Source organism: Pleurodeles waltl, chromosome 7 (genome assembly GCF_031143425.1).
Source record: "Pleurodeles waltl isolate 20211129_DDA chromosome 7, aPleWal1.hap1.20221129, whole genome shotgun sequence".
Classification (NCBI taxonomy): Eukaryota; Metazoa; Chordata; class Amphibia; order Caudata; family Salamandridae; genus Pleurodeles; species Pleurodeles waltl.
Genome location: NC_090446.1, coordinates 500,368,413 through 500,391,595, shown reverse-complemented (window position 1 = coordinate 500,391,595; position 23,183 = coordinate 500,368,413). Strand labels below are relative to the sequence as shown.

Here is a 23,183-nt window from a genome sequence, read left to right as displayed (position 1 = left end):
ACAAGGAGGAGTCACTGGCCAGTCAGGACAGCCCCTAAGGTGTCCTGAGCTGAGGTGAGGTGACTAACTTTTAGAAATCCTCCATCTTGCAGATGGAGGATTCCCCCAATAGGGATAGGGATGTGCCCCCTCCCCTCAGGGAGGAGGCACAAAGAGGGTGTAGCCACCCTCAGGGCTAGTAGCCATTGGCTACTAACCCCCCAGACCTAAACACACCCCTAAATTCAGTATTTAGGGGCTCCCCAGAACCTAGGAACTCAGATTCCTGCAACCTAAGAAGAAGAGGACTGCTGAGCTGAAAAACCCTGCAGAGAAGACGGAGACACCAACTGCTTTGGCCCCAGCTCTACTGGCCTGTCTCCCCACTTCTAAAGACACTGCTCCAGCGACGCTTTCCACAGGGACCAGCGACCTCTGAATCCTCAGAGGACTGCCCTGCATCTAGAAGGACCAAGAACTCCCAAGGACAGCGGCTCTGTTCACCAAAGACTGCAACTTTGCAACAAAGAAGCAACTTTGAAACAACTTGCGTTTCCCGCCGGAAGCTTGAGACTTGACACTCTGCACCCGACTCCCCCGGCTCGACTTGTGGAGAACAACCACTTCAGGGAGGACTCCCCGGCGACTACGAGACCGTGAGTAGCCAGAGTTGACCCCCCTGAGACCCCACAGCGACACTTGCAGAGGGAATCCCGAGGCTCCCCCTGATCGCGACTGCCTGCTTCAAAAGACCCGACGCCTGGTAAAGACTCTGCACCCGCAGCCCCCAAGACCTGAAGGATCCGACCTCCAGCGCAAGAGTGACCCCCAGGTGGCCCTCTCCCTTGCCCAGGTGGTGGCTACCCTGAGGAGCCCCCCCCCCTTGCCTGCATCACTGAAGAGATCCCTTGGTCTCCCATTGCTTTCTATTGAAAACCCGGCGCTTGTTTGCACACTGCACCCGGCCGCCCCCGTGCCGCTGAGGGTGTACTTTCTGTGTGGACTTGTGTCCCCCCCGGTGCCCTACAAAACCCCCCTGGTCTGCCCTCCGAAGACGCGGGTACTTACCTGCTGGCAGACTGGAACCGGGGCACCCCCTTCTCCATTGAAGCCTATGCGTTTTGGGTACCACTTTGACCTCTGCACCTGACCGGCCCTGAGCGGCTGGTGTGGTAACTTTGGGGTTGCCCTGAACCCCCAACGGTGGGCTACCTTGAACCCAAACTTGAACCCTGTAGGTTGTTTACTTACCTGCAAAAACTAACAAACTCTTACTCCCCCCAGAAACTGCTGAAAATTGCAGTGTCTAGTTTTAAAATAGCTATATGTCATTTATGTGAAAACTGTATATGCTATTTTGCTAATTCAAAGTTCCTAAAGTATCTACCTGCAATACCTTTCATTTGAAGTATTACATATAAATCTTGAACCTGTGGTTCTTAAAATAAACTAAGAAAATATATTTTTCTATACAAAAACCTTTTGGCCTGGAATTGTCTGAGTGTGTGTTCCCCATTTACAGCTTGTGTGTACAAATGCTTAACACTACTCCTTTGATAAGCCTACTGCTCGACCACACTACCACAAAACAGAGCATTAGAATTATCTCTTTTTGCCACTATCTTACCTCTAAGGGGAACCCTTGGACTCTGTGTATACTATTCCTTACTTTGAAATAGTGCATACAGAGCCAACTTCCTACACTGGCTTAAAAAGTCAACACGAAGTCCATATTCCAACTTATACTACACCCTGCCTAAAATGACTAAATGGGGTGGTAGGTCTAGCGGTAACTGCAATCGATGTGGATGGGAGCAGGTCGAGATTGTATGTTCTTTTCATGTCCCAAATTAGATTGTTTGATGCATGATATTGGGACCTTTATGGGATCTATCATTGGAGGGCAGGTCCAGATCACCCCAGTATTAATGATTTTGGGGGTGGTGGATGGTTATGAGGACAATGATGCAGTAAAGAGGCATATTTATTATTTGTTGCTATGGTGGTGGCCCAACTCTGCACTTCATCAGAATGCTTAATCCAGAGCCCCAATCATTTTCAATGTGGAGGTCTAGAATTAAAGCAGTATACAAGGTGGAAACCAATTGGTATAATGCAAGGGGTGCAACAAGCAGCTGTGTGAGGTCATGATTTGGTCACCTGTTAATTGGTTGGAAGGTTTGACTAGGCAATGAGATAATCAAGGTGGAAGGCAATAGAGGTAGCTGTCTGGGTGACATACTAGGCAGTCTTATGATCACATGGGCCCTTTGTTTCTTCACAGATAACGTTTATTGTTATACGATGATTTACAGTGATTATGGAGCTGCAATTTATAACACTGTTGAGATTAGCAGCTACTCTGACCATACTACTGTTATGCACCTGCACTTCACAACTGATTGATGCTTTAGTTCATGTTCTTTGCTACTGATGATTTCCACAGGTCACCTGATGTATTATGGATATGTTATGGTGATTATGCATTTGCACTTTATAGCAATGTTTATAGATATGCTATAAGTAAAACAATGTTGTTATGCATCTGCACTGCAAAATGTATTGTATTTATAGGCTGAACCTATTGATGGCTGGATATCACTAGGGTATGGCTTGCTCCGCACTTCACTGAAGTATTCACTTGAACTTTTTCCCACTGGCTACGAAACAGGGCTCCCGGTTCTAGTCTAACCCTATGCATTTTAAGAGCTAAAAGAAGACATTGTACTGTAACCTTTGTAATACTTCAACCGATAATTGCTGACCACTTTTATCTGTTTATCTTGTGCTCATGCTCTATAGACTTGGTTCACAAATTTGTGGAGGGGCTTGTATTTTATTAGCTGCATACGATCTGCAGAGTGCTTTTTTTTCTTTGGGGGTTAAGTTTGCTGCGTATAAGGGTGAAGTAGTATGGTAAAAATCAATAAAAGGAATATTACTTCATCTATGCGGCTTACATGCTGGCAGTTTAGCATAAAAATGGGTTCAGTGGTGTGGTTTTTAACTGCACAAAATCAACATCCATTCAGGCTGATTTTCGGTAATTATTTACACTTGTGAATTGTATTTTGTTCATTTTGGCCAATTCGCCATTGACCTCCGAGGAAGTAACAGTTGTTTGACCCAACTTTAAGACATGACAGTAAGCTAAAGAATTTAACAACTGTATGGCTTTCGTAAACTGATTAAATGCTGGAAGACGTCTGGACAATTTAATCCGGTTTTGGAAACACTTAAATCTGACCAAGGGCACACTGGTGGTATTGCAGTCAGTCACTGAAGCAGCCACCAGAACAAACCGCTGAAAACATAACTATTCCCCAGTTTGTGAGCTTACTTTCACTGGAGTTAAAGTCACAATTTTGGAATTAAGTTTGAGGCTTTAAGGCACAAGGACGTTCAAGTGGTCTTCCTTTTAGAAATACATAGTTGCCAACCCTGCAAAGTGTTGTGTTCAGAAACGGTTTTTGCATTATTCCTACAGTTAAAAGCTTTTTGCTTTCCAGTAATTATATATATATTTTTTTAAATGACAACGTAATCACTTTCAATAAAACAGTGAAACAAGCCTGTTGGACCTGGCCCTTTTTACGGGGTCATCCCCCAACTTTTTGCCCGCCTCCTCCCCCTTTTCTGACTTTTTGTTCACTTTAGGGCTCTGGGCACTTTATCACTGCTGACCAGTGTTAAAGTGCATGTGCTTTCCCTTCCAAATTTGATATGACTGCTTACACCGGATTGGCTCATTTAATTTACCTGCAAGCCTCTTGTATAGTGGTATCCCTTACAGCCAGGACATGTACATTAAATGCTACTAGCTGGCCTGCAGCGCAACTTGCGCCACCCACAAAAGTAGCCTTTCAAACCGGTCTCATGCCTGCCACTGCAGAGCCTGTGTGCAGTTTACCGCCACAGTGGTTCAGAATCTATATTTGTTTGCCAGGAACTCCACTTTTACTACATTGAGGTCATCCCTAAGGAAGCCCCTTGGTAGCCTTATGGGCATGGCGCTGTGTAGGTAAGCGGTAGGACATGTGCCTTTTTGTGTGGTATGTCCTGGTATTTGGTTTCTCACTGCTGCCTCTCATAGGGTAGCATTAGGAATGCCCCTGCGTATGACTAAGTGGTATTTTCTAATCTTTGAGCGTGGGCCTATTCGGTCTGGTTGAAATGGCAGTGAGAAATGCTGCTTACTGCGGATTCCATATTAACAGTTTATAAATTCCAATCTTAGAAAGTGGGCATTTTTCTGTGCTTATGACCCTTGTGATTTTACAGCATGACTCCAATCAACAACTGGGGTAGAGTGACAGCTTCACTTGGTGCATACTTTCCAGACAGCCATCACACAGGAGGGGCTAGTTGTAACAGAGGTTACATCTGCATACTAAGTGGTCTTCCTGGGTTGGTACAGGCAGTGCTCACTCACATTTGTATAAGCCGTGTCCTGCCCTGACAAGCTTGTTTACCCCCCTACTGATGTCTGGAGCCAGTGTGGAGGAGAATAGGCATTTCTGGAACTGGTTAGAGCCGGTAGGAAACTTCTACCCACTTCTAGAAGCTGAGTATAAGTATAGTGGGTTGTGCCCAATGTTTCAAGGCACTGTGTGGGATTTGTAACCAGACGCTGCTGGCTCTGCATACTACAGAGGACTAGTGTAGTGCCAAGAGGGATCCGCTGCCTACTGATTGTTGGGTGGCTAAAGGGACTGCCACTCTGTAAAGTGACACTGTGGTCTGGTATGCTGCTGTTTTCCCATCTCTGGGTGTCCCCAGGGGCCAGCCATGATTCCAGAGAGGAGAAGCAGGGGGGAGTTGCAAAGGAGGAGGAAAAAAGCCCCCCCCCCCGCAGAGCACTATCCTTTGCCTGGGGGGGCGGCTCCACAACCCAAGGAAGATGCCACATTTCACTGTTCTTTCATCCTCAGTTTTTGCTATATTTCCCAAACTGATGGAATGTGTTGTTTTTGCCTCACTTGGGTAATGTGAATATTCTCATAATCTGCTTTGTGCGCACAGAGAGGATGTGTTTTATGACATGTGCAAGTGGGAAATTATTCTTTGTGTTTGCACTCATTATATGACAACTGCTTGCTTAGCAGTTTATTACTGATTTGTCTTTTTGGTCTACTTATGTTTTATGCAATACAGTTTATTTTTTCTAATAACTGGTTGTGAAGTCTCCTTTTGTGGTCTCCTGAACAGATTAGGTCAAAAATTAGTCTCTAGGTCACTAAAGACCCTGGTGCACATCACTGGCACTGCTACAAAGTAATAGGTGTGGTGGTATCAGCATTTTTAAAATATATTGCAAGGGGGCAGGCAGGGGGGGGGGGGGGGGAGAGAACAAGGGCTATTGCATCCAGAGGCTCCAGGACAGCTGCAGTGACATCGGGCTCCTGTCATAGTTCCTGTCAAGAAGGTCTGACCATTCACCCCCCCACAGTAGCAGAGCATCTCATATTGCCAAGTTAGGCGGTCAGTCTCCAAGTCTTCTGCAGCCATGTGTTAAACCCTCCGCGGGGGAAAGACAGGAGTTGCCCTAGTTCAGTTGGAGACTTGTCTTGGATCCAGAGATCCAAGAAACCAAAAAAATAGGCAGCTGTTGTGTGGTTTCTCGTACGCTAGGGCGTCATCCACATAAAGCGAGACGGCACCAGTTGGGGCCCCACACAGGACCTTCCCCCTAGCAAGGTTTGTAGCGCACATGCTGTTGTCAGTCTTACCATTGCTGACACATTGAAATACCAATAAAGAACTTAAAAAAATAACTGATCACCCTTTTAAACTTCTGTTTACATTGCACCCAACTAAACAAGAACATGCGAGGTCACAAAACACCCATAAAAGCAAAGACGCCCGGCAAAGTGTTTATTACAAATTGCTTCGAGCTGAGAAATACAAGGCAATAAAAAGCTTAAGGTGCTCCCCCAAGGGAATGATCTTTAAACGAAGAGGCAATGATGGGACCCTTTGCCTCAGTTCCCCTCGTTGATCCATTCGTTGGCGCAGCTAGTGTAAGAAATCAGCTCTTCTGGCTTGAACCCCAAGTTGATCTCCTTTTTGGCACTTTCCACAGAGTCACTGCCATGGCATATGTTCCTATGGGAGGAAACAGACATTAGAGTGCAAAGAGCAGCACCTACATTTGATGCACACCATTACGACAGTTTGAAGGGTTCACAAAACCGAGGACAGTGCAGATATGAGAAACCTGAAGACTACACATACTGGAAAAAACAGCAAATTGATAGACATGTGGGCTTGGTTAAAACTGCTTTCGATACAAGTAGTTTTAACATCTTGGATGGTTTCGTTCAAGTAACCTGCCTGCATCAGAACAAGATAGGTCCGTGCCCACAGTCAGCAATAAAGGGACTAGGAGGCAGAAGAGATAAATGAGCGTGTATTAATTTACGTCATCCCACACAAAAAGCTTAAGGTTGGACTACTAGGGAAAGAGTTGAAATAATGGAAAAAACTACACCACAAATAGATAAGCTTTCATTGTTCACTTAACTGAGATGCGATTTTAACGAGCCGGTTTCAAATCAGCCTCGCATGGCAGTCATTTCCATATCAGGCAGTGTTCTAGTAGGGCGGGGGGAGGGGGCAAACATGGCTGCAAGGCCTCTGCCATGGGAACAGGGGTAATTTGCCTACGTTGTCCCGGAGTCCGCCCGCGCTGCTATGGTTCTGCAAACTGGGCCAAATACGCCCTCAGCAAGTGACTGCGATACATAATCACAGCCCTCATGACTAATTGAAAAGCACGAGCTTGAAACCCAATCACCAGCTCTAGAACCGACTGTTCCAACTCAGTTTACAAAAAGGTACTTTAATCTATGCACAACACAATACTACAAAGGAACTGATCATACAAACACTGGCAATTCTGTTACAACACCTTAAATCTGTCGTCCAATCTCTATGAAAATGGAGCTGTTGGCAGACTGATAACAGGTGTCTACCTCCCTTCTGGCACTCAGTGGTTAGATCTATCAAGAAGGACCACTGGGGGTGGAGGGGGCAACTTGCTCTCAGCGCACTGGATAGTGATAACAGAAGACCAGAGGCAGGCCTCAGCTCAAAATCTTTTTCACGTTGAAAAAAAAGCTAATCTTAGCAAAAGAGCCAAGTGAATTTCTAACGGAGCCTCATCTACTTTGCCCCCGCTTTAAAGGCGGGGTCTCCTCCATCCAGCTTCGGGAATATGCTTATCTTAGAGGGAAAAGGCTTGTTACACATTCAAGTCGACAAAGCCTAAACACTTTACATAAAGCAGGAGATAAAAACAGATGCCCGTTCCCTGTACACATTGTTCCAATCTGCTTACGAGGAGTCTGAAAGGATGGCTGCCACTGAATTATCAAAGTAAATGCCTCTGCAACAAGGAAAACTGAAAAGGAAAAAAGCTGTGTGGGGGCCGGGGGCAGGCGGGTTGGGGTTTAAGGGAGGCCAACCAATCTGGGATCAGAACACACTAGCCAGCAACTGCCAGAAAAGCCCGCGCGTAAGCTGCCTTTAACAGTCTACAATCGACTAAAACCAACACTCCCATAAACGCAGCACTAGCGCAAATAATGCAAGTCTCCATTGCGTGGTCAGTCTCACCTGCAATTCTTTAAAACTACACTTTGTATTAAGTCAATCATGTTCTCGTTTGGAGTGTTTTTTTTACTGGCTGTGCACTCTGGGGCCAAGGACTTTTCCCGGAAAGGGGGGGGGGGGGGGGGGGGGAGGGGAGTAAATGCATTAATTAGTCCTCTGTACCAGAACTGCACATTTTCTTACAGCGGCAATTAATCACATGAGAGCAATGACAAAAATACAGAGGGAAGCCCTCTTCAGGGAAACCTTTTCATCATGTGTTCATATCCACAGGGAGTGAGTGACTCATTTGATGCCCGCAAAGACGTTCCTCCATGGGCCACATGCACACCATTTCCATCACGTACCTGCCAACCTGGACGCAGAAGTCTCCCCGGATGGTCCCAGGCCTGGAATCAACAGGGTTGGTCTCTCCCAGCATTACCCTGCCAGTCTTCACCACATTAAATCCTTCCCAGACCTGAAAAAAGTAAGCAGTAACCTTCAAGCAAAAAATAATTGTCACATGGTCAATTAAACACGACCCATCGTGTTTGTCCACTGGAATTCCACTGCACAGAGCTCCTACTGTACAGAGCTCCTACTGTACATATTCTACCAGTAAATGTATGGCATTCACGTGGAGTGAATTCTCAAGTTAAACTACCCAAGCAATCACATGGGAAACATTAAAGCTTGTAAGAACTGCAAAACATTATAAGGGTGATTCTAATACATGGTGCTGCTTTTACTCAACTGAATGCGAGACTGAAGAGATGTCCCCGTATGCGCAAGTATCAAGTACAACAGAACTCTTGCATGGAGGCTCCATCTTACCTGTGCAGTCAATCCGAGCCCCAGTTCCCATGTGCTGAATAGTTGCGGAGCAGCATATGACTACACAAAGGTAGGCAGAGCAGAAATAAATACAGGATTTTGATGCCTGTACTTGCTCTTTTTCTGTCCCTCCCAACTAGAGTATGGATAGCACTCCCCCACATACCCCCCTCCTCCCTCCCAAAAGGGAATTAAAACTTGCCAGGGCAAACTTGAAGGAGAAAGTTAGTGGTGATTCAAATAAAGGATCAATGATGCATCTTGCCAGAAAAATCCTTAAAAAATTAATTGTGGTGTAGACTGTGGCTGCTCTACAAGTCTCCAAGCATGATATGCATCTGGAAAGACACTGTTCTCTAGCGGAACGTGCACAGACTGCACTGTGCAAGATGGTAAACAGCCATGTAAGACCTAGTCTGTTCTTTGTGGCCAGATGGATGGCTGTTGACAAGTTAAGATTTGGTCATGTGAAAGGCCAGAGTCTGCTGGTAGTCAAGCCAAGTTACTTTGTCCGGCTTACCGAGGCTATAAAAAGGTACATACATAAAAAAAGCTTAACAGTTACATAGGCAAAATAGATATTAAAAATGAAATATAACATGCATTACTATTTGATGAATTAAAAAATTCAGTGACCCTATGAAAGTCAGCAGCAGCTCATCCTCATCAAAAGAACCCACATCACACCCCACCTCAAGAAGCCACACTGACTCCCGATCCAGAAGAGATACCAGTTAAAGATGCTGACCCACGCACAAAGCCCTGCACAATGAAGAAACAGCATCCATCAGCAAACTCCTGACCTCTGCTTCCTCACCAATACACCCCCCCGATCCGCCAACCGACAGAGGAGGCACTTTCTCACCTGGCTGCCAAGGCGTTGAGCAGCCTTTCACTGCACCTCAGGACCACCCACTCACCCCAGCAATTCTGGAAATAATTCAAGACCTGGATATTTGAGTGAACAAACCATGCAACAGCCAACATCTCCAGCAACGCAAGACGATTTGATGCACTTTAATGTTGATTGATTAACTTCTAAGAAAAGATATACGGCTTAAACTCCCTTAAAGTTCCTGCATCTTACTGTTAGAAAGGAGCAAATCCCACAAAATGTCATTGAGACTGGAGATGCATCCCAAAGTTTGCTAAAAATCAAGGGTTTTAAAATAGTTTAATAGTGATACAAAAGTAGGGTTTATAGCTTTAAAGAAACAAAATGGCTAAAAGTCTTCTGAGAGCCCATCACAGGGATATGCTGATGATAGCACCCCCAGTAGAACAAAGTACTAAGGAAGCTCATTAACATCGACGCAGTATCCACCACCCTGAAACAAAATAGGGATGTGTTCAACTCTCCAGCTACTTTGAGACCAACCAGTTGCTTAATTCAACACAATCTGGATTTCACCCAGGCTACAGCACCAAATGCACACTGGAAGCACGATACCATTAAAATGACGAGACTCCCATCTGCTGTTCCCAAAACCGGCATTGTTAACAACACCCAGGTAGTTAAAGTCATACACCGTGCCAAATGAGTGCCCCTTCACCATTAATCTGGAAAGTTTTCTGGTCTGGCCCACATGCCATAATGTGAGACTCCCCAAAGCTGGTGACCAGGTCAATTAAGCCCCCCTTAAGAGTTAAATGATTCAACCAGCAGAGTTCGAAAAATCCACTTGACCACTCATCTTTTTTGATCAGGTCGAGCTATTCTCATCCCTTTTGGCAAGTTGCCACTGAACAGGTGTTGTGTTCAGTTGAAAAGTGGAGGGCTATAAAAGATGCCTTTAAATAGTGTTATGTCAAATTTGCGCTGTGTTCACAGAGAGGTCAAAAGTCTGTTTTTCTTACAATTTATTTTCCTTCTGACTGCAGAGTTCCAGGACTTTGAGGTGAACTGTGGGACCGCCTGCTTAAAATGTAAAAATATAAGGATATAGGATGTCAGGTTTTTCCGAACACATTTAAATGTGTAATTATATTTCAGTAGTTTGGAAGTCCTTTGTTTTGTGCGATTAAAAATATTTCAGTAGGATGAAAATGAATCAGAATACTTTACATGTTGAGGTGCAAAGGATGTTTTCTGAAACAGAATTTTCAGAGATTAATACACCATAGTTTTCAGTAATTAGCAGAGGTTATTGGATATTTCTTGGAATGAGCGTGTGTAGATGACAGTATGTTACCACATCATGGTTTAGTAATATATTTATTAAAAACAGAAACACTACTGCCCTGATGGGAATGTTGTTAGTAAACTAAAGTCCTAGGTTATGTGGGCTAGACCTCATGGGTATATGGGCTAGATTCTTGTGATACATGCAGAAAGCTTTAGTCTACTTAAAGACTAGATTGTTTTTGTACTGCAGAAATGCTGAGCTCACATAGGTGCTATCATATGAGATTAAGAACAAGGTGACTAAACTATTTGCCTAGGATCACAATTGGAGACCTGTTTACGGGTCAAGTACATTACTGTTAGGTCAAGTAACATGATTTTTTTAGCCCTGACCAGTGTACGCAATTCCTTGGGGTCTATGCCCCAAGTACTGCATTGCCTGCATAAAGCAGTACCAGTATAGGGACCCCAAGACCATCACTGGATAGTTTGGTTATGGTGGGGCACAGGTTGTTAATATGACAGGTGGGGTCTGAAATAAACCCTTGGTGTACCCTTAGGGGTAAGAGGGAAGGGGTTAACAGTCAAGACATTTTTCCTGTAGAACCAAACCCTCACTACTAAATTGTGTGCGATTAACACACAAAATTCACTAATGCGGCTTCAACCCACAAATCCAACTGCCACAGTTTAGGTCGATTGATAGTCAAACGCTATTGAGAAATCCATAACAGCAGCAGCACCTGGCGACAGTATACTTGCCAATAAAGGTTAAAGCACTGCTCCACTGTACCCAGACCCTGGCAGAACCCAAACCGAAAAGGACAACATTTTGGAATAGTTGCCCAAGTGTAAGCTATTAAACATCACCCAGGCTATTATTTTGACAGAGCCACCAATAAGGCCGATATGGAAGGAGGGGAGCATAAACAGGTTATTTGCTAGGTGGTCTTTATCAATGAAACGCCCGCTTACTTAATCCTTCTGGACTTAAGTTATAAAACTTAAGAATCAGCTTTACAGAGTTTGGGTTCTTGAATGTAACCATGTAAGATGCCTGATGACCTGAACATCAGTGCCTACACAAACTAAGCATAATTCTACTTTCAACATGTAGACTATACAAACTACTGCAACAGATTGCTTCGACACCAATAGATGTGTGCCCACAGGTAGTGTAACCAAAGACTTTCAGCAATGCTTATGTGCGAGTAGGTGGCACCATATGGTTCTGCAGCAGTTTGAAAGAGCCACACAAGCACTATCCAATGTGCACCAACAACTATTTCTAGGTTCCTGTGCCCCTAGACTGATCCAGAGCTCCACTTCCACCCACATCTTTGACAGATCCCAAGCAGGCTAAAAACGGTGGTCCAAGAAAGTAATTTCCCCAGAAAAAGTCAGGATTCAAGCTGAGCCCCAAACTGCTGGAGACAAATGTGTCATGGACCTAAACGACATGTGCCTCTGGTCCTTGCGCTACATAAACTCAGGCATTAAGTGCAACCTTACGCACCCAAAGACAATCTAGGATCAATAGGCAAAGCTTTAAGTCGCCAGGCTCAAGAGGCTGCATTTGATAGAGGTTCTGCTCTTGATTGCAGTCACGTCTTAGGCCCCGCACAAAGGTAGTCGCACTCAAAATCTGCTGGTAGGTTGAAAACATACCATAAGCACAAGAAAGTCAAGCAGGCCTCTATACCTCCACTTAATCTGGCAAGAGACTGCAATATCACGTAAACAATCTGATGTTCTGTCAATCCTTGCAGGCCCCAAATTCCCCAAGCCATCACTGACACGGCAAAAGTTGCTACCTTCAAGTAGGCAGTGAGAACAAATACCTGATCACACCAGCCCTGCAGTATTAAATAACTAAAGCACACCCAGTGGTTATGCGGCCAAACTTTCAGCTTCTTCCTTCAAACCAGCTCTGTCAGACAACAGAAGTCAACTTTGGCTATGATCCTGGAACACGTTTGAGCCAATGTCTTAACACTGACAAGGAGGGGGAAAACCTGGTCTACCCTTCTTTATAAAGGAGGGCTGTATTTTGACTTGCAAAATGCCAAAGGCCTAGATACCCCAGAGCTTGTCTCACTATCTGGTCTAACAGAAAAAAGTGCACAGAGCAGGATAACACCTAGATTTACAGTTGCCTACTCTGGAAGCCAAAGTCAACTGGACTTGCTAGAATACAAGGCAAACTAAATCTGAGCCACTGCTACTATTTAATGACGCCCTTACTGTCATGGCCACTTGGTTCAAGTCATGTTCAGCAGACCTTTGCTTAGACTGTACAAACCAGCTGAGTTTTCTTCTCTTAAGATGCAGAGAAACACCAATCTGAGCGACAGGAAAACAGTTTGGCCTTGAAAGCCTTACTACCAACCACTAAGGGAAGGCTGGCACATATCTTAACAAGCAACATGACTAAAGTGGTACAGCAATATGTATGGTGGTGTAGTACATTGTGCCAGGAGGCTATACATCTGAAGTGGCAAGACAAGCATCTTTTTGGTATTCAGCCACCTATCAGTACCTTAATACCAAAGGGAGATGCCAGCTGTAGACAATGAGTGCAGTCTCCAACCAGAAGTCACACAGGGTATTGATTCTGCAAAGGGGGTGTCACCTCATCTCTGGACACCTTTGGGGTGCTCCTGGATGGGATGGTCGGTTCTCTGCGTGTTCCCTAATTTTCCCAGACTTGCTGCCAAAAGTGGGGCTTTGTCCAGGGAGGGTGGCAAATCCACCAGTTGGAGTTGCCCTGGGGCACTATAACCCAAGGCTTGAGCCTTTGAGGCTCACCAACAGCTGGTACGGCTCCTGCAGGGGAAAGTGTAAAGCACCTCCATCGAGGACAGGCTTTGTTTCTGACCACTGAGCACAAAGGCTCCCACCCCATGTGGTCAGAAACATGTCTGAAAGCAACAGGCTGGCAAAGACCAGTCAGTCCAGCTTTAGTAGTTTGGCTAACATACAGGGGGCATCTCTAAAATGCCCCTGGTGCATTTTTTCAATAAACTCCACACTGTCATCAGTGGGAGTTCACTGTGCTAAGTTGGATACCAAACTGCTCAGCATTCAGTGAAACCATTTTGGAGCTGTGGAGTTCATAATGACAAACTCCCAGACCCTGTACTCAATATGGCCACACTGCACTTACAGTATCCAAGAATTAACTTAGACACTGTAGGGGCATATGGTTCCTGCAGCTATGCCCTCACCTGTGGTATAGTGCACCCTGCCTTAGGGCTGTAGGGGTGTCTTACCTTTTGCCACAGGCAGTAGTTTGTGGGCATGGCACCCTGAAATGGTGGTCATGTCAACTGCCTTGCCTGTTTCTCCCTACCAGCATACACAAGCTGCAAAGGGAGTGTGCATGTGCATGGTGAGGGAGCCCTTTTGTACCAGGTATACATTTTACAAAGGGAATACCTGTGTGCAAAGGGTGTGCCAATTCTGAAAACAAAGGTACAGATTTTGGGAAAGAACACTGGTGCTGGGACCTGGTTACCATGATCCTAGCACACCCTCAATAAAAGTTGGCATCAACACCAGGCGAAAAGTGGGGAGTAGCCATGCCAACAGTGGCACTTTCCTACACATTCATGAAACTCACCTTGAGACCTATCTGACAGGAGGGACTTTAGCCTATTTGGTTCTCAACATGTAAGAGGACCCTCCACCATTGGGTGGTCCCATCCATTCCTAAGATGAGGAATCTTCAGTTTGAAATATCCAGACAATGGCGCTACTTGGTGAATAGTCTAAATGGAGATTCCTCACTGTCCTCCCACCTCTACTGAGGTGTCTACTGATCACCTTAAGGTCCCAAGTTAAGTAGTCGCACCATCACCTGTAAATATATTTTTTCCTTCAAATGTTATATGTGAGGGAATCGAACAAGATCAAGAAATTATGTCAGCAAGCAGGGGTGGGGCTTATGTGAAGCTCCACAACACTGTATGAAGTCACCATGAAGCCATATAATGCCACCTACTTGTACTCCGGGAGCATTGCTTAAAAAAGTCTCTGGACCCAGTATGGTGCTAGGGAATATTCTAGAGTAGAAATCTGGCATTACCAATGTTAATTACCAATTTATAGAGAGCTAGGGAGGAAACAAAGGGCTAGGACAACATGATGTACAAGTAAAAAGGAGTTCATACTGGTTCAGCTGCAAGACTATTGTGCACTGAAAACTGAGGCAGGCTCATCCAAGAGGATTTACACCAGGTAGTTCCCAGAAACTAGGGCCTGGTTTACCTCAGGGTATAAAACACAGATCTTTTAGGACATACTTTGGTCTTTTCATTCCACATTCTAGGAAGCTGGCTGGAGCTAACTCAAGAATCTTTATTGGTATGAGGAAATTGGAATTCTAGGTCAGCACACAAATGCCATTAAAAAAAAAAAAACTTTAAATGGAAGAGTAACTCCATAATTTCAGAGTAGTAGGGGTATACACATCATAGACCATTCTACACTCACCATTGGAACAACAGGGCCGGAGCCCATGTATTAAACCAAACTGGAGTAGAAAGGGCGATCCTTCAGGTCAATGTAGTGTTCCTTCAGAAGTTCATCGGAAGCCTGCAAGTGGCAAAGAAAGTATTGTTACCTGGGTGATGAGACCTCAACCCTGGTCATGCCAGTGATCTGAGTACAGCAGTTCACACCCAATATCACAGTATATCATTACCCAATTACGGTGTATGCTTAGACCCTATCACTTGTGTACACAAAACGCAAACAAACCAAAGACTACTCTCACCTGCATAAACTTCATTGCCACCATTCAGTATCCCTTCTGCTCAAAGCGCTTGATTATCTCTCCTACCAGGCACCGTTGAACGCCATCTGGCTTGATGCAAATGAAGGTACGTTCTGTAATACCGTTACCAGACATGTTCCTAGAAGAAGGCAAGAGGGCGACAGAAAACTTAACATTGTTCATAATAAGGTGTACATCGAAGTAAACAAATTGGGCTCCCTACACAAGTCAGCTTCAAATCTAAACGTAAACTTCACACAAAAACTAAGGTTTAACAAAAATGCATCAGTCCATTTTTTATCGGACCGAGTTACAAAAAAAAGCACTTCACAGAAAAAGCAGAAGCTAGCCTATTCAAAAGCACAATTTAAACCACAAAACTGGAGATTCTAGAATAAAGTTAGAGCTGCAGAATAAATAACTTCTAAGGTAGTCTGACTTCTTGATCACTGTAAGGCTATCCCATTATTCGGGCACAGCAAGGAGGCTTCTCTGGAGATCTGACTAGGCTTCCTGATTAAGCCAGGTCAGGAGAAAACAGGTCTGTTCTGAGTTGTGAAATGCACAAATCCTAAAGAGTGACAAATATGTCTCCTACATTCCTCGAACTACTGTAGGGGATAAAGTACCCCCTTCCACACACGAGTATCGTCTGTCACTGTGGATTACAATGGACAGAGAAAGGAGGCTGAAGAATGAGGCGAATTGCAATATCCTTCTAATGTATTAGAAAGGTTGTGTTATTCCTTATAATACATCTTCAAACCATCACCCCTCCCACAAACCACTTGCATCACTGGTATCTTGCACTTGTGTATATTACAGACATGGATAAAGCATCACCTGCACTGCAAACGTGTTTGCAAGATTAAAATTCTAATTCAAATCAGATTAAGAATGTTATGACTCAGATTGTGTGGATACATGCAGAGATCTGATTGTTCTGGTCATTCTATACCATGGATAAACACGGTGCCATAAATACCTTTCTACTGGTCACATTGTTCAAAAAAAGATCAGAAGACGGCCAGTTCCTGTTTTCCTTTTTTAAACTTCTGCTGAATGATGTTCCCGATGGCATGCCTTTCACCTTGGCTGTTCGCACCATATTGAGAGGTCATAATTCAACTGCAATAACTTAGTTGAGCAGATACATTATTTCTTAATTACAGGTGAACGAAAGACTACTCCATTGTCGTACATTATATGGATATCTCAAGTCACCAAGGAGATCCTTGATCCTGTAAAACAAGAAAGCAGATGCTGTTCCATTATAAGTTCACATAACTCAAGGTGACATGCAATAGCCTTCTAATGTATTAGAAGATAATTTATTCCTTGTAAGTACGGCCACACCATCACCCTTCCCACAAAATGCTTAAATCCTCAGCGTTGCTCTTCATATGAAAGAACGCCCGTAAACGTAATTGCGCTATCTAGTGCCAAATAAACACCAAAATGCAGCTAAGATATGTTGCTTAAGGATGCTGGAATTCGTTTAATACAAGTCAGATTTAAAAAAAGTTGTAGCTCAGAATGTACAAGCCTGCAGAGATTTTTTTCCCTATAATTACACAAAACATTAAAAAAACATTTCCATAAGTATTCCCTTTCTGCTCATCGAGCAGATATAAACAGCAGAAGGAAAAAAAAAACGGTTTCGTATTTGAATCTGCATCTTTATACACCGTTTCCTGAAATTCACCTGGGCTGCTGAATCTGGCCGGAGACCCTGACATCGGAACTAAAAAGGCCCTTAGTTATTGCACTTTAGGCAACTTCATGCCTTCCTTGCAAGGGACTGAGCTAGAACGTGCCTGCAAGAAACAAATCGGAGATTGGCTTTTATACATGGATTATGTACTCTTCCATGTATTCTAAAAATATCAAACCAACTGAGAACAGAAAACACTGCGGCTAAACGAGAATCAAGACTATGGCAAATAAGTTTCAGGAAGAAAAAACCCTCAAAGGCATAACTTAATCCTTTAGGTTCTACATCCTGGGTGCACTTCCTGAAGAGTAGATTTCCTCGAACCTAGCATTTCAGAAATGTTGCACCGGATCAGGCATCCAAAACAAACGTTTCAAGGGCAAATACAAACATTAGTCACACATACATATTAAAATAATAATGGAGAGATGACGTTAGGCAGGACGAAGGCTAAGATAAGCGTGAGGTTGCACAAGATTAGCAGCTCTGAACAGATGTGGGACTTAACGAGCAGGTACACAAGGAAACTGTTTACAAGCCCAACACAAAGAGCTGATACTCTTTACTCTGATTAATCTCGTTCTGCAGGAGCCATCTATAACCTTCTCATGGGAAATGCTGCCAAGTTACATTTCTAAGTCATCGTGAACCTTTAAGAACTGTTGACCAGCTGATATCTGGGTTCCAACCTCAAGTAGGGATTAAGCAGCCGCAGACAAATAAGCCGTTGTGTAAAATGAATGTTTACTGGACCCGTGTTGCATGTGCGCTTCTTTATAGTGGAGTCCCACTAAACACCCTACTTTCGGCAAAATTACGAGCTTAGTCCATTTATAATAGATAATGTTTCTGGTTCTGGAGAAAATATGACTTCGGGTTAACATGCAGTCATCTTTACTACATCAGATTTTCTATATAAATTCGCCGCACTTGGCTTGTAGATGACATGCTACTGGCCTACTAAAACTGACTACAAAATTCCATCCATTTTGCGCCCAAGAAATGATTTTTTTTATCCAACACTTAACACGCTGCGCTTGCAGGGTATCATTTCACAACTGTGCAAATGGTCATTACCATAGAACTCCGCAAATACACATCAGCGTGCGGGCAGGCTTCCCGACACATCAATCCTTGACAGTAGGTGGCACACCCGTCTCGGAAACACGCCAGTCCGTCGTAATTATTTCCCTTCAAAACGTAACTATACTTTCTCCGCATGCCACCGATGGCTTCTGCAGGCAGCGAGACTCAGTTATCTCTTTAGACGAGGGGGTTGGGCGGCCTCGAAGGCAAGGATTACTTCAATGCACTAATCCTGGCTGCCCGATTTCACCCACACAAAACGCTTTATAAACAGTAAGCTCTAGCTGAGATTTGATCCCCGGGGAGAGAAGGCACGAAAATCATGTCGCTTGTCCTGCCACCACTACTTCACTTGCAAGTCACAGCGGGCCACCGTTACCACAACTTCATAGCCACAGAGCCGTGGAAGCGCAGGGTCGAGCCAGAACACGATACCAGCCTTCAGTGTAACTTAACAGTTTGTCCGCTAGTCAATTATAAGTCCATAGTACACATTTGTGTACTACACAAGCAGTTTATACAATATTCCTAACTCGAACCTAGAGGCTGAAAATGGCATCAACAACGGTAAATCATTAAGCTGCAGCATGCAGGGCTTCCGAAGAAAGAAAAGTGCTAACGTGAGAAGACCCGATACGAGGATGTCACTCATTCAAACCGGAGCTACAGAAAGACTGGAAGGCCCCCTCCTATAAACCCAACATGTAATCTGTGGTTAGGGCCATCCTTAAACTGCCATGTGTACTGAAATTATATTTTTACAGAAAAAAAGTTGATGCAAGACCCTTCTTTCGGATTACTACATAGTAATGCATCTGGACGGCACAATTAGATAAGGTGCATTCAGAAGAAACCCCCATAAAACATTACAAAGTTCCTGAGACTATCCGTTCGTTGCTATGCATAGTGCCATATACATAACCCCTTGTCCCTGTCGGTTTATGCTAGCCTTTTATAAATCGGGAACTCTTACTCACCCCCACTATATACACTCAATAAAAGACGAGCATTCGATATTTCACCCTTCCCCGCCAAAAAACAAAAAACTTTCTTACTGTAACAAATCTGTTCCAACTCCGATCCACACAAGCTCTCAAACTCTTATTAGGCACTTAAACGTGCCACCAGAACTTAAAAAATAATCCATTATTTTGAGAATAAATCTAGACCACCACCAAAAGAAAAAACTACGTAAACCTTCAACCCACTTCGATTTCTTCCTTAGACTTCTGTCCTTGCTCATTCGACATGACGTCCCATTTAAACCCAAACAGCTGATCATTTAAAATATAATGTAAACTGAAATAAAGTATTTAGACGAAAATCACTATATACACCAACAGGTGGCCAATCACTAATAGCAGTGCGATATATTCCGTGAAAAGCTAGCAGAACCGAACACCGGTGAATCATCACGGAAATGCGTGCGTTAAACATCCACCACCACTAATAGCAAAATAGGGCTCCTCAGAAGGAAGCGGGTGCAAGGGATAGTGCGAGGGTGCAAGTCTCCATATATTACAAATACAAAAAATATGGGATAAAAAGTAAGCCTGCAAGTAGCAGCGTAGGGCACTCCGCCTGCCATTTCGGGACGCGGCAAAGCCCAACCACCTCCCTACCACCCAAGATTAGATAGCCGCAGCCAGCATCATGAAAGATAAGGACACAAAAATATACATATATCAGGAAGCGGGCTCAGCTATCCGGAAACGTGAAGCCAGGTTATGGCCATGCATCCATTTCAACGGGTCCTGGTACACAAAGGGAGCGCGGGTTCACGTATAGAGAAGCGGTGACGCTCAGCCGAAGAAAAGTCACCGCGGCACCGTGAAAGTGTTTTACCTTAAAGGGTGGTAGGTACGTGTACGGCAATTACAATGGAGACTAGGGTGTGCGTGGAGGGAGAGGAGTTGAGGAGGCTCCGAAGAACTGCGGAAAGGAAAGAAGTGTTGCTGGAAACTGGATTCTAAACTCTGCTGTACCTGCTGCCGGAGTGCTAGATGTCCCCCGTTGATGGAAGCAGCGGTGGGCGGAGGAGAGCAAAAGCGAGAGAGAGGCAACCGGAAGTTATATACTGCCTGTGAGCTGCCGGCATCGTTTCGCCGTTCCCATTGGCTCACTTGAGATGCTGCCTTTCCCCCTTCCGCCATCTTATTGGCTGGGGACGCGTGACTGTAGCCACGCCCACCTATCGCCTGAGGGAGGAGCAGGATATGATCAGCAGCAAGGGGAGAGAGAGACTACTTCCCATTAGAGCAGTGGTCTTCAAACTTTTAATGTTGCGCCCCCCCAGTTGAAAAATAAAAATCATTGGGCCCCCCCTGAGAATTTTTCACAATTATTTTAGAAAGATGGCAATGCTTAAATAGGTCTAAACCTATTTAAACATTGCAGTTAAGTACTGTTACCTTTTTTAAACTGCAATAACATGCTTTTGCTTAAAACAAAGGCATGTTAGCTGTATAATATTTCTTTTGACCAGAGTTTGGCGCCCCCCCTGGGATCACTTGAGGCCCCCCAAGGGGGGCCCGCCCCCCAGTTTGAAGACCTCTGCATTAGAGAAATATTCCTTACCGTCTACCAAGACTAGGTAACAAAGACGTCAGGTCCAATCTAAGTGCGTTATGTCCAAGTTCACCTTCAGCGCCGGTAACAGCAGCTGCTGTAGTTGCTATGAAATTCTGTTGGTTCTGTGTTGTCTCTTAGTACAAAATATTGCTATGAAATTCGTATATCTGTTGGTTCTGTGTTGTTTCGTATTACAAAATGCTGTCCATTATTGGTATCCCTGGTCAGTTTCGAGGCTTGGCATAGGGGTTGCAAGGTGTGTTCTTAAGCGCCGTTCTGCTGGTGAGGGCTGGCTTCGGTGTTGGTGGATGGTGTAGAGGTTTGACAGAGAGTGTTATGCTGGGAATTCTGCTGGCGGTGGGTCTGGAAACCTTGTGATAAGGCTGATTAGTCCATTTGGGAGCTCTGACTTCTTTCTGGTGGTCTACAGGCTGGCGTTACATAACTGTGTTCCTACAGTATTTCAGGTAACATCTTCATCCCAGTCTTTACTTCCTCCCTGTAGTGTTGGGGGCCCTAGGCTCTCATGCTGTGGAAGTAAGGTGACACAGACTCATATTTTGGGTTCATGAAACTGGTCTCAGTGCGCCCGGCATCTTTATTTGCAAGGTCACCTGACTGGTGACCCCTGTGATGGATGGGTGTGGGGTGAGCGTGGAAGCCAGCCCTCAGCAGAGTGGCTGTTGGAAACACTAGAACGTGTCCTGCAGGACATACATCCTGTAGGAGGCTTGTAGTGAGTACCAAGGGGTACTTACACCTTGCACCAGGCCCAGGTATCCCTTATTAGTGTATAGGGTGTCTAGCAGCTTAGGCTGATAGATAATGGTAGCTTAGCAGAGCAGCTTAGGCTGAACTAGGAGACGTGTGAAGCTACTACAGTACCACAAGTGTCACTTGCACAATATCATAAGAAAACACAATACACAGTTATACTAAAAATAAAGGTACTTTATTTTTATTACAATATGCCAAAGTATCTCAGAGTGTACCCTCAGTGAGAGGATAGGAAATATACACAAGATATATGTACACAATACCAACAATATGCAGTATAGTCTTAAAAAACAGTGCAAACAATGTATAGTTACAATAGGATGCAATGGGGACACATAGGGATAGGACCAACACAAACCATATACTCCAAAAGTGGAATGCGAACCACGAATGGACCCCAAACCTATGTGACCTTGTAGAGGGTCGCTGGGACTATTAGAAAATAGTGAGGGTTAGAAAAATAGCCCACCCCAAGACCCTGAAAAGTGAGTGCAAAGTGCACTAAAGTTCCCCCAAAGACATAGAAGTCGTGATAGAGGAATAATGCAGGAAAGACACAAACCAGCAATGCAACAACAATGGATTTCCAGTCGAGGGTACCTGTGGAACAAGGGGACCAAGTCCAAAAGTCACAAGCAAGTCGGAGATGGGCAGATGCCCAGGAAATGCCAGCTGTGGGTGCAAAGAAGCTTCTACTGGACAGAAGAAGCTGAGGTTTCTGCAGGAACAAAAAGGGCTAGAGACTTCCCCTTTGGTGGACGGATCCCTCTCGCCGTGGAGAGTCGTGCAGAAGTGTTTTCCTGCCGAAAGAATGCCAACAAGCCTTGCTAGCTGCAAATCGTGCAGTTAGCGTTTTTGGATGCTGCTGTGGCCCAGGAGGGACCAGGAGGTCGCAAATTGGACCAGGATGTAGAAGGGACGTCGAGCAAGAAAAGGAGCCCTCTTAGCAGCAGGTAGCACCCGGAGAAGTGCCAGAAACAGGCACTACGAGGATGCGTGAAATGGTGCTCACCCGAAGTTACACAAAGGAGTCCCACGTCGCCAGAGACCAACTTAGAAAGTCGTGCAATGCAGGTTAGAATGCCGTGGACCCAGGCTTGGCTGTGCACAAAGGATTTCCGCCGGAAGTGCACAGGGGCTGGAGTAGCTGCAAAAGTCGTGGTTACCAACAATGCAGTCTGGCGTGGGGAGGCAAGGACTTACCTCCACCAAACTTGGACTGAAGAGTCACTGGACTGTGGGAGTCACTTGGACAGAGTTGCTGGATTCAAGGGACCTCGCTCGTCGTGCTGAGAGGAGACCCAAGGGACCGGTAATGCAGCTTTTTGGTGCCTGCGGTTGCAGGGGGAAGATTCCGTCGACCCACAGGAGATTTCTTCGGAGCTTCTAGTGCAGAGAGGAGGCAGACTACCCCCACAGCATGCACCACCAGGAAAACAGTCGAGAAGGCGGCAGGATCAGCGTTACAGAGTTGCAGTAGTCGTCTTTGCTACTATGTTGCAGTTTTGCAGGCTTCCAGCGCGGTCAGCAGTCTATTCCTTGGCAGAAGGTGAAGAGAGAGATGCAGAGGAACTCTGATGAGCTCTTGCATTCGTTATCTAAAGTTTCCCTAGAGACAGAGACCCTAATTAGCCAGAAAAGAGGGTTTGGCTACCTAGGAGAGAGGATAGGCTAGCAACACCTGAAGGAGCCTATCAGAAGGAGTCTCTGACGTCACCTGGTGG

The 23,183-nt window shown here is 44.9% G+C and overlaps 1 protein-coding gene across 7 annotated transcripts; it reads right to left on the bottom strand.

Moving 5' to 3' along the window:
* Positions 1–5,836: 5,836 nt before the first annotated feature.
* LOC138304265 (nucleoside diphosphate kinase B-like) lies at positions 5,837–20,243 on the bottom strand. Of its 7 annotated transcripts, none has more exons than XM_069244182.1 (5): positions 20,097–20,243; positions 15,312–15,450; positions 15,029–15,130; positions 7,941–8,053; positions 5,837–6,084 (listed from the first exon to the last, which is right to left on the bottom strand). In XM_069244182.1, the coding sequence occupies exons 3-5, from the start codon at positions 15,053–15,055 to the stop codon at positions 5,961–5,963; spliced, it is 264 nt and encodes an 87-aa protein (XP_069100283.1). In that variant the 5' UTR covers positions 15,056–15,130; positions 15,312–15,450; positions 20,097–20,243; the 3' UTR covers positions 5,837–5,960. The 7 variants fall into 7 exon arrangements, with proteins under 7 accessions (XP_069100283.1, XP_069100286.1, XP_069100285.1 ...); XM_069244185.1 differs by lacking the exon at positions 20,097–20,243 and adding an exon at positions 19,957–20,090; XM_069244184.1 differs by lacking the exon at positions 20,097–20,243 and adding an exon at positions 16,297–16,547.
* Between the last annotated feature and the right edge of the window lie 2,940 nt (positions 20,244–23,183).